This window comes from Bombus bifarius, unplaced genomic scaffold, assembly GCF_011952205.1.
Source record: "Bombus bifarius isolate JDL3187 unplaced genomic scaffold, Bbif_JDL3187 scf7180000007966, whole genome shotgun sequence".
NCBI classification, from domain to species: domain Eukaryota; kingdom Metazoa; phylum Arthropoda; class Insecta; order Hymenoptera; family Apidae; genus Bombus; species Bombus bifarius.
Window position 1 is genome coordinate 4,590,076 of NW_022884352.1, and position 15,513 is coordinate 4,605,588.

The 15,513-nt window shown below is 38.9% G+C and overlaps 2 protein-coding genes across 2 annotated transcripts in view; both read right to left on the reverse strand.

Moving 5' to 3' along the window:
- The window catches only part of LOC117206597, a 73,067-nt gene extending 61,402 nt beyond the window's left edge, over window positions 1–11,665 (reverse strand). Inside the window, exons 1-2 of the mRNA XM_033446076.1 lie at window positions 10,812–11,665; window positions 6,680–6,717 (exon numbers count right to left, since the gene is read on the reverse strand). Of these exons, the coding sequence (XP_033301967.1) occupies window positions 6,680–6,715 (36 nt within the window). The 5' untranslated portion in view covers window positions 6,716–6,717; window positions 10,812–11,665. The remainder of the gene's footprint in view (window positions 1–6,679; window positions 6,718–10,811) is intronic.
- A 1,885-nt stretch (window positions 11,666–13,550) lies between these two features.
- Window positions 13,551–15,510, reverse strand: LOC117206017 (DNA primase small subunit). The gene is made up of 7 exons (XM_033444967.1): window positions 15,259–15,510; window positions 14,990–15,140; window positions 14,738–14,913; window positions 14,479–14,677; window positions 14,187–14,397; window positions 13,721–14,114; window positions 13,551–13,652 (listed from the first exon to the last, which is right to left on the reverse strand). The coding sequence occupies exons 1-7, from the start codon at window positions 15,353–15,355 to the stop codon at window positions 13,633–13,635; spliced, it is 1,248 nt and encodes a 415-aa protein (XP_033300858.1). The 5' UTR covers window positions 15,356–15,510; the 3' UTR covers window positions 13,551–13,632.
- Between the last annotated feature and the right edge of the window lie 3 nt (window positions 15,511–15,513).

Here is a 15,513-nt window from a genome sequence, read left to right on the forward strand (position 1 = left end):
CTCTTTTTCTTCTTGTATACCCGACGATGGTCTGATGTCTTCGTGGCAGATCCACGTAACCCTGAACTGGTTTTATTCGAGCAGTTGATCCACCGATAGTACTATTATATATCTACATTAGAATTCCATATTAGGATATAGAGACGAAGTAAATAAAATACAAATTGGTTCTTTGGATGGAAAGTGAGAGTTTGCGATACGTTTCTCACATCGAAAGTTATACCACACGAAAACGACATTAGAGAAATTGTCTAATAAACACCGACATCGGCGTTGTTAAATGTACTTATCGGTGTGCGCCGATGAAAGTGGTTCAGCGAGTCAGCGGCCATTTCGCATGTGTTTAAACATGCGTCGTAAATTCTAGGAAAGATACCAACGTACATGCGAAATGAAACGCGTTTCTTTCATACACGTTTGATCACATCTTCGATTCTTTGCCGATTTCTGCCAATGCTTCGTCTTTCGAAATATTACCTCTGGACGATACTATAGACCAGAGACGATATTAGGAGCATTTGCTCCCTGATCTGAAGAACTTCGAAGCGGGTAAAATTTTGTAAATTTCACAAATTCAATTAGAGAACGAAACACGCAGATTTATTTGAAAGACTGTCAATGTGCTTTAGAACGCGATTTACAGAAAATTTCTTCTTCCTTAATTTGTTGACAATTATCCATTGAACAAAATTTAACGAGTAGTATTACCCCGCCAAATTTAAACTTTAATGAAGCGACGTTTCATACGTGTCAATCTAATATGAATATGTAATTGACAGGTAAGGTACTTAATCTTCGAACACGATCTTTTACACCCCGCAATTATGTTCGTGTCAACTCGTCTCACGATAGGGTGTGTCAGAGAAGGGAACTCGTGTTATGGTGGAGAAGGTTACTCTGCTATGGTTTCTATCGGATAGTAAAACTGCAAGTGCCATATACGGATACGCGGAGTCGCATGCAGACGCCTCGTTCATACAACGCCGTCAGTTAAACACTCGCGTTCGTGTTTGATCCAATTACACATAATCGCAAGGATACAGCGCGAAATGCAGTTTCGTAAAAAAATCCGCCTCGAGGCTGATGTCGATCGATGGGCGTACAAAGCTCAGATCTATATCCACGCGAACGTTTATCTCTCAAGGATGAGACTTTGAAATACGATCCGTGTAACCTCGCAGTAATACAAAGTATAATAATTGTAACTATAGTTTACCGGCATGAACATCTTCCAAAGTACACGTACGACTTTGGTAGAAAAATGATGGAAATGCGCAAGTTATTTCAAGGTCGTTCTGGGATTATTTGCATAAAGCAGTGTCTCTCAAGCCTTATCTCAACTTGTCTGTACATAGAGATCATCGCCTTTTTACCTTTACGACCATTACGTGTTTAACAAGCCACGGTAAACTCATTAGAAATAATTCTAACTTAATATCTAATCAGTTGCAAAAATCTTAGTCTAAGAATAATTACAGCGATCGATGATCCAATTTAGTAGCTCAATGGTTTGAAGAACGGAATTGTATGTTCTTGTAGAATTTGATTCTCCACGAATACAGTTTTCCTTCTTGCGAATTTCCACCGCATCAACGTGCAAGTTTTATTTTCTTCCTGACAAACTTATTTCTTGACCCTTGCGGTGTCTTCACGCTACAAGCACTCTTCAATTATTCTTGCGATCATTTCCTACGTATATTTAAAGTTCATCGGTACGAAACTCCCAATTATTTTAATTATTCAAATTCCTGAGCCACCGTTGTTATACCTCGACGTACCTCGAGCCAGTACTAGCTGTTTGCAAGCTGTTTTACGACTCCTGAGGAATCCGGATTGAGAACCCAGAGAACAGAGTCTTATTTTCTGTTTATTCTTGGACTCAAAGTCCTGGGATGTTGGTTTCACGGTAAAAGGAGGATTTCTCCTGTCCTTTGAATAGCAAGCAAATATTCTATATCACGTGAGCGTCGGAAACAATTTTACAGCATAATTGAACACAATTGCTCTCGTCACACGACGTGAAATCTTTCTCTTCGCTCTTATGGTTAAATAATGGTAAATAATCGTTCTCAGATGTGGCCGTTAACCGCGAGATCTTGTAACTAACATTTTCAACGCTGATTTAACGGGAACGTTCGATCCTGTAAGAAACGCGTATCAAGGGACAACAAAATATTATCGTATATTCCAATCGACCCTAAGCAAGCAACTTATCAAGTGAATCAATGGATAATCGGATCGACGTAGTCGCAGATGTAGCGTAGGTCGAGATCTCCTTGAAAACGCCTCCCAGCGTACGATCCTGCTGGCATAACGCAAGTTACATTACTCATTCGCTTCTACTCGATCGTTGTATCTCTATAAGTATCTAAATGACGTCATCGTTGCACGCTTTTCGCTGAAATACGTTGCGATCTTTATCGACAGGACTGGTTTTCCCGCAGACTCCTTTATTTCGAGATAAGGCAGGATATTTATTTGAACTCATCAGGGGACAAACGATTCATATAAGAGTATAATGTACTGTAATTTTTCGTTCGTACAGTCGTTCACGAAAGTATCGCAACACTTATAGGAACTTTGTCGCGGACATATCAAGCGTGTTATATAAAATATTAAAAAATTTCATGCAATTTGTAATCCATTGAGAAAACAATGAATAGCTACTACCGTCACTGTGGTAGGTTCTCGACAAATCTGAGAAAATTTGTCAACATTTATCGAAGCGTCTCTGCTACCTTAAACAATTTCAATGTTTGCGAAAGATCTTTCAGAAGAAAATGCCAATTCTGCTTTGGAAATACAAATGAAAGAATGAAAGGGAGAGTCAGTCCATGTTAATAAATTCCTCAACGTGTAAATTGATAATAAGAAACGTAGAATTATATAGATTCTTTGCTTGTTTGAAAGATTCGCGTCGAATTATATAAAGTTGACAAAGCGAAATTATCTGGTATACGCGTACATCGGCCGAAAGGTAAATTCTCCTTAATTGCGTCAATTCTGTCGGTACAATTGCACCAAGTATTTTCGAAACAATCGGGAAGCTACGAAACACGACCAACGAAATCAGATTTAAGATACTAAATGAGCATTGTTGAAGGTGACGTGCGAGTGGCAGAAAAAAAAGCTTGAAAGTGGCCGATGTTGCGTGGGTGTAGCCAGAGATTGCAGGCTCTCCGTGAAATTTCGTATTTCAAAAGGAACACCCACGCTCTCTTCTTTGACACGTCCATCGCTCATCGAGATAATCATTCCGAATTTGGATATTCAAATTTCCTGATTAGATTCATTTAGAAATTTGTTTCGCTTCCAACTGAACGCCCTTGTCCGACGAACGTTACGCAGAACGATAGTATTCGACAAATCAGTGAAAAATCATTTACGCAATCCTCGTTCTAAACTTGGTCGCGTCACTGACGACTTTCTCTCGGTCTAAAACAAACGTGATTTTCTATTGACCGTTCGTGCGATAACGTTCCCTCTAGCGTGTGTCCATAAACAGAGAAATCCAATTGCTTTATCCTGCCGATTAGCCTGGTTCGTTGTCCACTAGCATCTTTAGTTTTTGCATTACGTGAAATCACGTGCACTATTATAAAAAATATTATAATCAAACATAAAAATAAATTCCGTTTTTAGTGATAGGAATGGTAAAAATAATTCTATTACGAATGCGTCTTACTTCAGTACAAAATACGTATGTTTATTCGTTAAATTAGAAACCTACGATACTTGGATTTCCTATGGTAAAGGAATTATTTCGATGAATTTCGATGTGCAACAGAATAATACTTACGGTATCAAATTTTATAGAATCTATATAAATTTTATTATCTATCATCCATCTATATGTCTATTTTATTACAGACAAATTTTATGCGGATATTAAATTTAATTAAATCGACTTTTTTCAATCAGTCAGATTTATAACGCGGTGCAAAATTTATTATTCTTTGTGTTCGCGGTAAAATGGAATTATAAAATAAACAGGGTCTCGTCCTAACTGCTTCGAGTAGTACACGAACATAAATTATTTTCTAAACAGTGCCGAAAGTTCACATTCCGTCTTCCTCTTTCTTGGTACGTGTGAACTGCCGGCAAGGGAGCGTTTAGAGGCTCACTTCCGGTATCGGTTCCCCTATCGACTTCACAGTGAAACGTCTGTGAAAACGAGCTGCACGGACCTCTGCGAGATCATGCGCCGATATTTAAAAGAACAGCAAGTAAAAGTGGGCGTGGCTGTTTCTCCAGCGATCGTACCTCTTTCTCTCGCATACAGAACATTCGTGCAAATATTTGCATAGCGCTGTTCGAATAACTTTGAAAATTCAGTCTCCGCATGACGCGATTTTTATGCAGCAACGCGCTCCATAGGTTTTCTCTTCTTCCTTTTCCCTCCATTTTATTGCTTCCTGTTAAACGTGAAACTTTCTTGGCTTTTTTCCTTCGGACTGTCCTTTCGGATATTTTAAGATCTGTGCTCTTCGTGTTGTACACATATTTGGCGGCTTGTTTGCACTCGCGCTGATCAGCCAGTTAGAAATTTCAGTGTATTCTTCTGGAGTGTGCTCGGTGTTCCGTAAACGTTTGCATCTGCTCGAGAGTTTTGCTACTTTTTCGTGCGAACCCGATCCAAAGTTCTTCTTCTCTACGCATGCAAATGTTTATCGAGATCTCGCAAGCAGTTGAACATGGTGCGAGTTTACGCATCCACTTGGAAATTCGCATTTCCTGTGTGACGATGATTTCTTCGCGATCACCTACACGCTTTCTTCTCACAAACTTGCAATTTCTACTAAGATCGAGGTTTTTCTTTATGCGAACGTTTGTACGTTCACTTTTCAAATCGGTGACCATTTCCAAGTGGAAAAATAAAACTATACTTGCGCGTCGACGTTATTTCATTTGGTCGTACACTATCGATCAAAAGTATACGGACGCTTGTCCTTGGTCGAATGCAATTCACAAGATCACAAAAATTTATAAAACCACGAACATTTGCGAAATTTGTAATTCACAAAATTACAAGTCCAGACAATTGCAATGGCTTTGCCCTTCGTTAGAGTAGAATATTATGAAATATTATGACACGATAGAATTTATTCTGGAAAGTTAATGTGCAATTAAAAAATTCATATCTGTAAGGATCAAACGGTGTATACGATTTCTTGAAACGTATAAAGGAACATTACAGCGTAGGTATATGATTCCTTTTTTTAGCAAGTTTAGTAAGTTTTATACGTCCACTTCCGAGAATCCTGAGGTTCTAATCAGTGTAATTCCTAGATTCCAGGCTATTTGTCGATTATTAAACGTTGCACAGGCCCATAATTGCAACCTTTGAATGAGTTAACGACATCAATTCCACAGTTCTTTGTCGAGAGAACGTCGCTTCATTTTGCGAGGATGTTTACTATGATTATCATAAAAAGAGCAAGTATCTACTCAAATTATCTTGTGCAGCCTTCATTTCGCTGAATAGCTCGTGCAACAGGAAAGTTTGTAACGCTTGTTAAACACGTTTCAAACAAAAACTGTATCATTGCAATCAATACGATATACTAGTGATTCGTTTGAGTAAATTCGTGCTCCATAAAAAGAGGAAAATTTATTGTATCATTGGACTAATGCAACACAGCTTTCACAACCAATAGAAAAGATTATTCTTGCATTGACTAATCACTGAAATCTCACTAATGGTCAGAGCGGGGATATTCTTCCAAGTTCAGATTTTTACAAACAGAACTGAAAAAATGGAGAAATCTTTTTTTTATACGTTACGTGTATTCCATATCTTTTAGTTTACTTTTACACCTTTCAATTTCCCATAGACGCATCAAATCTACAAGTTCTGCGAATAACATCAGTTCAATTAAGGTCCCAAGGATAAATTTGCGAATCTCACATCCGATCTTTTCAAATTGTATCCCAATCTTCATCGAATGTAAAGCTGTGAACGAGGTAAAATTACTTAAAGAGACTCGAAGAGCTGGTACGTGATAGCGTCGTTTCGCTGGATTGCTGCACTTTAAATTAACTTGGAGGTGAAAAATTGCGGGGCATAAAAAATATTGCAGCCGTCTCGACACAGTTTTCCTGACAGTCGGTTTAGCGGCACGTTGTACCAACAAAGGATTACATAATTCCCCACATTCCTGGCCAACATACTACGCTCTCCAGTCATGCTCGTTTTTCGTACGACGTGATACTAGAGAAAGTATCATACACGTACTTGTTATTCACCATCGAAATTGAAATCGAAATTCAGCGAAAATCGAGAGGCGAAAATTTCGAATTGGGCGGTCCAGCTGTTTCACACGCTGAAGAAACGTATCGAAGTTTGTAATATTTTCGTATTGCATCATTGGTTACGCTTGTGTATACGTTTCGTGTAGTTCAAAGAGTATCTTTCATCATTTGAATTAATCCTTAATGATAATCAACACTGATAAACAAACTAAAGCTGAAAAGTAAGTTTCATTACACTTTACTTTTGATATTTTGCAAATTTTTGTATCTATGTTTATCCTTGTCCATCTGTATACATCTGTGCTGGATATAAATGCGTAAACATCGTGGGTATGTTTAGGAATCTAAAGAATCAAGGTTGTGCAATTGATAGGAAATACGTGTTAGGGTATCTTGAGATTGTCAGAAGACTTTTTCATTTACTTACCAATAAAAATGCCAGTGCGATCCCCCGCCAGTCCATGGCTAAAATAAAAGAGAAAGTCTTATTAATAACTGGGTCGAACTCCCATGAGTACGATCGACCGTGCAAACGTCTCTCGCGCGAGAACACTTGCAACAAAACACGAAAAATCACACGACGACCGGTCTATCTTCTTACTTAATACATCCACTCGATGTTCTTTGTACATCTATCCAGTTAAACGTCTCTGCTCACGACCTAACAAACTTCGATTCGCTAACTGTACACTAAACAGGCTACGTAACGAGGTTCTCGATGCCAAAAAAAATCCTCCTCCATTCGCACATTCCAAAGATCCATGAGATATCGTCGAGACCTTCTCGTCGATGTTCCACGGAATCATAAATCAAGCAACGCGACACGCCTCAAGGTTTGTAAGATTCGCAGACACAAGAAACTCGTCTCCATCTTGCCGCGTGCTGACATGGAGAACATAGAGAGAGAGAGAGAGAGAGAGAGAGAAAAGGGAGGGAAAATGGGAGAAAAATTGGAAGGGTCGAAGGGTTTGATTTTGATGTAGGGAAAACGTTTTCGAGCTGGTTAGTAGAGCTGTGTCGAGAAAGCGACGCGGTGTTTCGCGGAGGTGGCCGAACATAACGCAACGTTCACTTTTTCGAGCAACAAGAGAGGCCGGTGCACGGAACAGGAACGACCTCGAACACACTGGACCACCGTGCTTGACCGTAGCCCTTCCACGCGGACGCCATTTTCACCGCACCACGACCCCTTTATGTTTTTCGATCGAACATGACGCGACGTCGCGACGACACGAACCGCGCGATTTTACGAGGCTGGTCGATCGACATCCCGCGAGGTTCTGCCACCTTCTTTCCACCTTTTCTCGTCGCGGCCAGGAAAGTCAGGCTCGTGCCTCGCGATTTGATGCACTTGGGAACTCAGGGCCGTAACATACTCTACCTTTCACTTTCTCTTCGTCACGTGGAAATTCGTTTCTTCCAACCTTTTCGTTGGTCGCGTTTGAAAAATCCGTTACCGACAAACAGAATCGCGAGGAACTCGCGAAAGTAATCGACCACTTGTACACGCTATTCTATGAAATTTCATTAGCAGCGTAACGAGAACTGACTATCGCAATCATATCGGTCAAGTTTCAAACAGATGTGAATATTTATACAGAAATTACGGGGGATTGTACCTCCCAGAGATCACAAAGATAATTAAACAGTCCGTTGTATATCGACACGTACTTGTAATTGTAATATTTATTGCTATATCGTACACTTATTGATAGATATACAGGGTAGGTGGTAACTGGCGGTACAAGCGGAAAGGGGGTGATTCTACGCGAAAAAGGAAGTCGAAAATGTAGAATAAAAATTTCTCGTTCGAGGCTTTGTTTTCGAGAAAATCGACTTTGAATTTTCGGTCGGTACGCGTGCACTTTATCGCGTCTCGTTATAACGGATCTCACTGTACATCGTTGTCTCGATTGACGTTATTTTTTTAATTTTTTAAATTTGTATTCTATACTTTCGACTTCTTTTTTCGCGTAGAATCGCCCCCTTTCCGCTTGTAACGCCAGTTACCAACCACCCTGTATATGTCTGCAGTAAGTATCTTGTAATTTCTGTATACGTGGATTTTCATTTTCTGATTGCTTTCAAATTTTATCGATGCGATATATCGCAAATGAAATTTTAAGCGTGACGTTTTTCTCTATTTTTAAAAAGTTTATCTAGTACACATAATGGGAATAGATAAGACAAAAGATAGAGAATTTCATTTAATTTAATTGCGAGCATAGCGAAAAGAGTGTACGGCTGTCGAAGCAGATCCCACGTCATGACATACCGTGCGTTGAAGTCACCGGTGACTTGTCTCGCATAAGGCCGATATAGTCACAATACGTATGCGCTCGCGCTGTTACGAAAGCCCAAGATTTACAAGTAAAACAATAGTCATATGAACAACGCTCTATGCAATAATCCGGAAGACGATTTTTCATAAAAGAGACGAGCTTCAAAACCGCTGGCAGGAATGACGTAAGATTGGAAAGCTTTCTGCAGAAACGTCGTATAACTTGCTGTTAAATGAACAGATAGCGAGTTTATTTTCGACGTAATTAAACGATCGAATCGTTGTCAAGCCTCTCTTTAAAACCTCTTGTCAACCGTATCGTTCGTTAACCAGAAGCTCCTATCGATCGTAAGATGAAAAGTCGACGAAGACAAACGAATGCCGTACTAATTCTATTTTAATCTTCGCCGATACAAACATAGTCTATTTGTAACGGAAGCGATACGACACGATAAAAGACTGAAAATAAGTAAAGAAGGAATCCAAATGACTACATGACTCGTGTTTTCCTATCAACGGGTTAAGATCCACTATCATTAGCAATTCAAACGAGGCTAACATTAAACAACTAGTCCTACCTAGCCTATTCTTAAAAAGTTCAGCCTTTTTAATACCACAACTTTTTAATACTTCTACCTTTTGCTCAAACTTGTACAAATATTTTTAGATCGATAATTCAAGCCAGTCGGCCTTTTTCTGCGTATCGGTCGCGATCGATATAATTAATACGCGTCGGTTGTCGAGATGCTGGATGAAAATCGTTGAGTGCGTGAGCGTAGACGATCCTTGGCGCCTGCATATTTGGTCACCAGTGCCACCTACGAGGATGAACAAGCGTCCCGAGCCTTGTACTCGTTTTCGCGTAGTCGCGTTGCATAACGCCGTTTCATTAAACCGACTATGAAGTCCACGTTATACCCATTCAGCCGTTGGCTGTGTGCCCCTCCATTTTCCATGCGTGTCTCCGCAACGTGCTCGGGAAAGGAAACGGTTGCTTCCACGCTGTTCGCACAGCTGTCAGCCGCTCTCGCGTTACACCCCTCTAGCCATCCATTTTTTTCAAATGTACCCACACTCGCTCGGTTATTCCGAAACGATATTAGGCGTCGAACTCGAAATCGCGATTGTACACGAGACTGCGTTTTCAACGAAATACCAGAACCACCGACTACCAGCCGGATGTAGATTTTTGAAACGTTGTGCCTCGTACGCAACGAACTGCGACGATCAGGGTATTTAAGACGCTTGAGAACCGAACTAATTTCAGGCCAGCTTCGGATTGTCCGCTTTTTTCCACGAATTAAATAATATACCTTTCACGGCGTTAGCGTGCACGGTCAGCGTAGTCATTGGCCTTTGAGATTGCTATGAAAAATTGAACGTACGCGTTCTCGGAAATCCAAGAAATCCTGCCGATAAAGAAACGCGTATTTATTTTTTAAGTTCTGAATTTTTCACCCTTTCGTGAATTCCACGGGGGAAGAGGGGGTGAAATAGACTTTGATACGATATGTATCGAGCAGTTAAACGTGGCGAGAATTTTGAAACTTTTTTTTTGATATGGAAAAATCAAAGTTACGGGAATTGATTCATCGCGAGGGAAATAGGACGAAAGAGATAAATGACAAATAAACGTTCGACGAAATCATTGTGAAACGTGCGTGCTCGCTTTCGACGACCTTGAGAATGGAGAACAACTTAAAACGCGAATCCACAAAGAACGCGTTGTTGGTGACGCAACCAGCGAATTTTAGTCTCGTTGTTATTTTTCTATCGTGTTGACGGTAATTTCAACGAGAACTCGTTCTAGACGGCTTCTGCGCCCTTGAATATCCGCCAACGTGGTCTTCGTAGAGTCTCTCCACGCAGCGAGATATTGCGCCATCTTGGTGTCACCACGATTAAAAACGTAAAACTCGAAGAGACGTTTAACAGGACTTTATCTTTGCATCTCCATGTTATTAGATACATCTGACATAATAAATCCATTAAACGAATCCAGTTAACGAATCGAGTAAACGATGAAAGATTTATTTTCACTAATCGTCCGATATATGTACGTTTCCCTGTGCTTCCACTCCATTAATCACTTGGACCGATATTTTTATTTTACAACGCTGGAAACTATCCCGCAAGCATTAATTATCAGGATATCGAGAAAACTGTCGATATTGAATAGCACAGAGAATAAAAGACGAGCTTACGATACAGCAACATACAGATTAATATGAACTGGCGTGGAACGTCGAATACGTAGATATTTATTAAAATATCTCACCTGTCGGATCACCGGTCTGTCTCCCAAAATATCCAATTATCAGCGATGTCGCGATATCCAGTCGTTTCTGTCTTCCTGGGGAAAAACAAGGGAACGACGACGAATCTTTTTCACTGTTCTTACGAAACAACGAATCGAAGGCAAACGAAAACGGAATAAAAGAAACGAAATGTCATGAAGAGCAGGATGGCGGAAATCACTTTTCAAGGAGCACCGAAGTTCGTCGAAATCACCAGTTCGATCTGCCTCGTGGATCCGGCTCGTTCATCATCAACACTTCCGGTAGCACACGAGACTCGTCGGAGAGCGTCGAAAACGCGTTCTCGCCGGCCATAAAGTCCACCTCGCGCACGTCGACATCCCCAAATCGTGACTGATCCCTCGATGACGATTCTTCTCGCTCATTTACGAGACTCCGAGTCTCGACGATTCGTTCTATCTAGTCAGGGGAGAGTCGATCGTTATCGCGCTCCCGTATCGTCAACTTCAACCCTATCTTCGCGAACGATACTATGATTCGCGTAACTTTTATGCCAAAGCAGAGTCAGATGCCCTCGCGAATATTCTTCGTCGAATGGGATTTTCAAATTGACCGAGTTCTTTAGGGTTTCTGCTCGTTTTATTATCATCGATTCCACGTTGTCGTTCCCCGCGATAGATCGACCTCCCCCGAGGATGTTCCCATACTCTGGCAGAAATTCTTTTCATGTGTTTAAATTATCGGCACTGCACCACACACCTACCGGCGGTTCGTTGCTCTGGAAAGAAGCAGTCGAGCATGAAGAGAGCCGAGCAACAGACAAATCCTCTGCGATCGACGCGAGGCTCGAGACTGCACTGGCTCTTCGTCCTCACGGTCCCTGTTACCTCTGTGTTCCCCTCGCACAGCTCAAACAGGGAACCGTGCTGAGGTGAGAGAGGGAGAGCCACGAAGAGAAGCAACGAACACCGCTTCAAAGTACAACGAACAGAGACAGAAAGTTTCATTCGTGGTGGGAAAAAAACAACGATAAAGAAAATAAGTTTCGAGGAACTCTCGAGTCTTAAAGGAAGGAAATAACACGATTCGATTAAATAATGAAAATGAAGAGGAATATCTGACACGATGTTGTCCTGCGTGTGTGTGTGGAAGAAAGGATCGAAGAGAGATACGAGGGAATGAACGTTGGCATGACGAAGAAAAAGGACTTGCAATGATCTACGGAATATTTGAACGATCGACCGATAGGGCGCGACACCGAAGCGTTTGTCTTTGTCTCTGAATCCCTGAACGATGGATCGCTCTGTGAATTAAAGTTTGGTATTTTTGGACGTTACGTATCCGTTATTCGCTTACAATTTTATTTCCAGGATTTAAACATATTCCATGCTACTTCTATAGTATCTCTTTCTTTTATTCAAACTTGAAGATTTCAAGTCTGGAAGTGTATAAGGTAGAAAATTTGAATGGAACAGGCTTTGACGTTTTTCTTCATTTTTAAAAAGTTTCTTTGAGCTTTGAAAATATAGCAGAATATTTTTATCATGACGAATATTCGCCAACTATAACTGGCTATAAGGTACTTTCGAAGTAGGGGTAGAAGAAGTTGAAATGAAAGAAAGAAAATGTCCGAGCGTGTAGAGATGAGAAGGATAGACTGTGCTTACATCATCGCCCGGGTTAGATGCTGTACCACTGCTTCTCTCAGGGGTGTAGAGGAATTTTGCAACTTTTCTACGTTCAAACTACATGTAACATCGCTCCTGCGCGTTCTATACTTCAAACAAAATTGTGAATCCTAATCAAATTTATGTAAATGCATGTTAACTTTCTGAAGAAATAGCAATATATTTCAATTATTCTAAGAATTATCATTAAGTATACTTCAATCATTGATTTTAATTCGTTTTCTTTTATCTTGGTACTCGAAATAAATGTTTAACTTCTAATTCAATTCAAATTGCATTAAATTTCACATTTGTTAATTATAATAAAACGATGAATACTTATAATAAGGGTTTGTGAATAGAAATATATTAATAAAACATAATAGTGAGATAATACTTTGATAATTTGAATAGTTTGAAAATTTCTAGAAAATTTTAGATTACTTTATCGAATCTTTTCCTAAAACACTTTGTGCTGTTTTTACATTTTACGAGCACACATTAAAAGATGCAACGATGAATATAGGAATTATATTTTATATGCAATAAAAGAAGAGAATACAGAATAAACCTATCACACAATGCAGGTTTAATAGTGTTTCGAACTTGAAGGCTCTAGAATCCTCTTACCATTTTAACGTCATTTTCAATGTTATCGATTCAGCGTAGACTGAGGAATGACATGTACCTACATATGTACATATCTGTGCTTCCTTCCTTACCTATGTCCGATTATTATGCAAACTACACCTGCAGGCATTCTCTCTTCTTTGTTTTATATCCAGATAGTTATATTTCGCTGATCTGGCATTAAAAACTATTTGTATGTTATTCGAATTCGAAATTAAAAAATGTGCACGTATTCCGCGAGTGTGACGATTGTAGTTTACGAACGTTTTAACTCGAGTCGTAATCGCAATGCGTACCTCTTTCCTGTGGAATGATTTGGGTAATTGATATTGTTATATAGAAATTATTCCTTGAGGAGCAATATCGAGCTAAGCGCTACAAACAGTTTGAATGATTTTTGTACTTACAAACTATTATTTTTGTTTTAATGATTTTTTAATGTTTTTAATGGTCGACGCGATGATTGAATCAAACCATGAAAATCATATTACTATTCTTAAACTTTATTTATAAACTTATTTAAAAAAATACAAATACTTTCTAATTAAAATTCCATCTTCATGTCTGAAAAATAAAAATTTGCAAATGTACATATAAATGTGATTATATATTAAACATAAAAGAATATTTACCGTTTTGCTGGAGTCTCTGCACTTTTCTTTCATTTTCTAGATTCCATAGAAATTCTTGGAAGATATGTAATGACTTATTAATACTAGTTTTCTTGTAATCTTTTATCCTCTTCGCATTCAAGTCGTACGTTTCTTGTTCAGTCTTATCTTTTACATCGAATTCGTTTATTTCTTCGATCAACGTTGCAAGCGTTGGAACTTTGTCTAGCTGGAATTTGTCCACTGCATTTACGGTGAATGGGATACAAATTTTGCCAGTTTTTGGGTGAACACAAAAAGGAGATTTCAAAAGATGGTTCAATCCTTTACTGACAGCTATATCTAATCTCGGATAAGCATACTGTAGCATTACTTCTTCTATCAAATGACGATATTGATACCATTTTTTATCTCCCTAAAATTACACGTTCGATACCAAATTATTTCTACCTATTCCTGTTAGAGTTTCGTAAGTATTATAAAATACCGTGGTCTTCTTGTTCTTAACATATTTCACAAATGAATCCCATCTGTCCTTGCTGGAACTGCATTGCCCAAAAAATGCCTTTAGTTCTTGTCTATCTTCGTCATCGGAAATTATCTGCAGAAATTTTTCCATTCCTTCGTCTGTTCCTAATATATTTTGTTCTTCTATACAGAATGGAACAAAAACAGCTTCTATCATTTCCAGCGCACGTCTAGTATTATACAAAATTTTATTTTAAACGATGATATGAAAGAAATTGAAGTTGGGTGTAATTCATATAATAATAACATACTTGACAGAGTGGTGTATTCTATCACCAGGTAAATTCACTTTCTTCTTCATATATTCACCACCTTCTACAATTTGCAAATACTCTGCTACTGCACCACGTTCTGTTGCAGTCAGGCTGCGTGCACTAGGATCGCATACCCAGCAATGGATACCTCTTCTGCCAGAAAATATCCACAATATGTGTTTGTATCCAAAATCCACTAAAATTCGATGCATAGATAACATACACATATTTTTAATAGCTTAATACTTATACTTACATCTCAAAGCACTGTCTAAAATTTTACAAGCCAATGCCATAAACTTCCAGCATTTATAGCAGATATCTGCACCGCTGCAACATGTTCTTACATCATCATAGTCAGTCATATCTATGTCAAAAACCAGTTCTCTTTCAACAGGATGAAAATTTGTTCCTTTGCGTTGATCCTTTGGACTAAGGAGAAAAAGTAAGAGTAAAGTAAGAAAAAGTAATTTAACGATTAAACATCTATTGACTTTGTCATAGATACCTGAGGTTGTATACCGCGCCTATATCAATCTTAATGGGAAGAAGTCTTTTAATCTCATACTCCAACTCCTTTGCACTTTTGAACGATTGGAAACGAAGATAGATATCACCTTGGAGAGTGAATGAGAATTCTCTGTGGGTAAATACATTCACTGTAACGATATAATTATTTCAGTAATGATATGGATTGAAACTAATTCAGATTAACAATCGTAGAAATCAAGAAGTTATTGTTAGTACATATCAGAAACATTAACATAATTAGAATACCATTTCCATAGCTGAGCCAACGATAATAATCGTGAAAGGGAAATAATCTTGTATAATAAGTGGGCAACAGATCAGCCAAGTTCGCTACGTCTTCCATTTTGCTTGACAATTATGTTAAAAACTTGACAAGTAGAAATTTTCTTAAACTATCACAGATTTCTTTGAGTTTTGAAACATCTCACTTGGTATAGGTTGTGGCGGGAAAAACTGCCATAAAATAGAGACATTAAAGACCATACTTCCTACATATTGTAT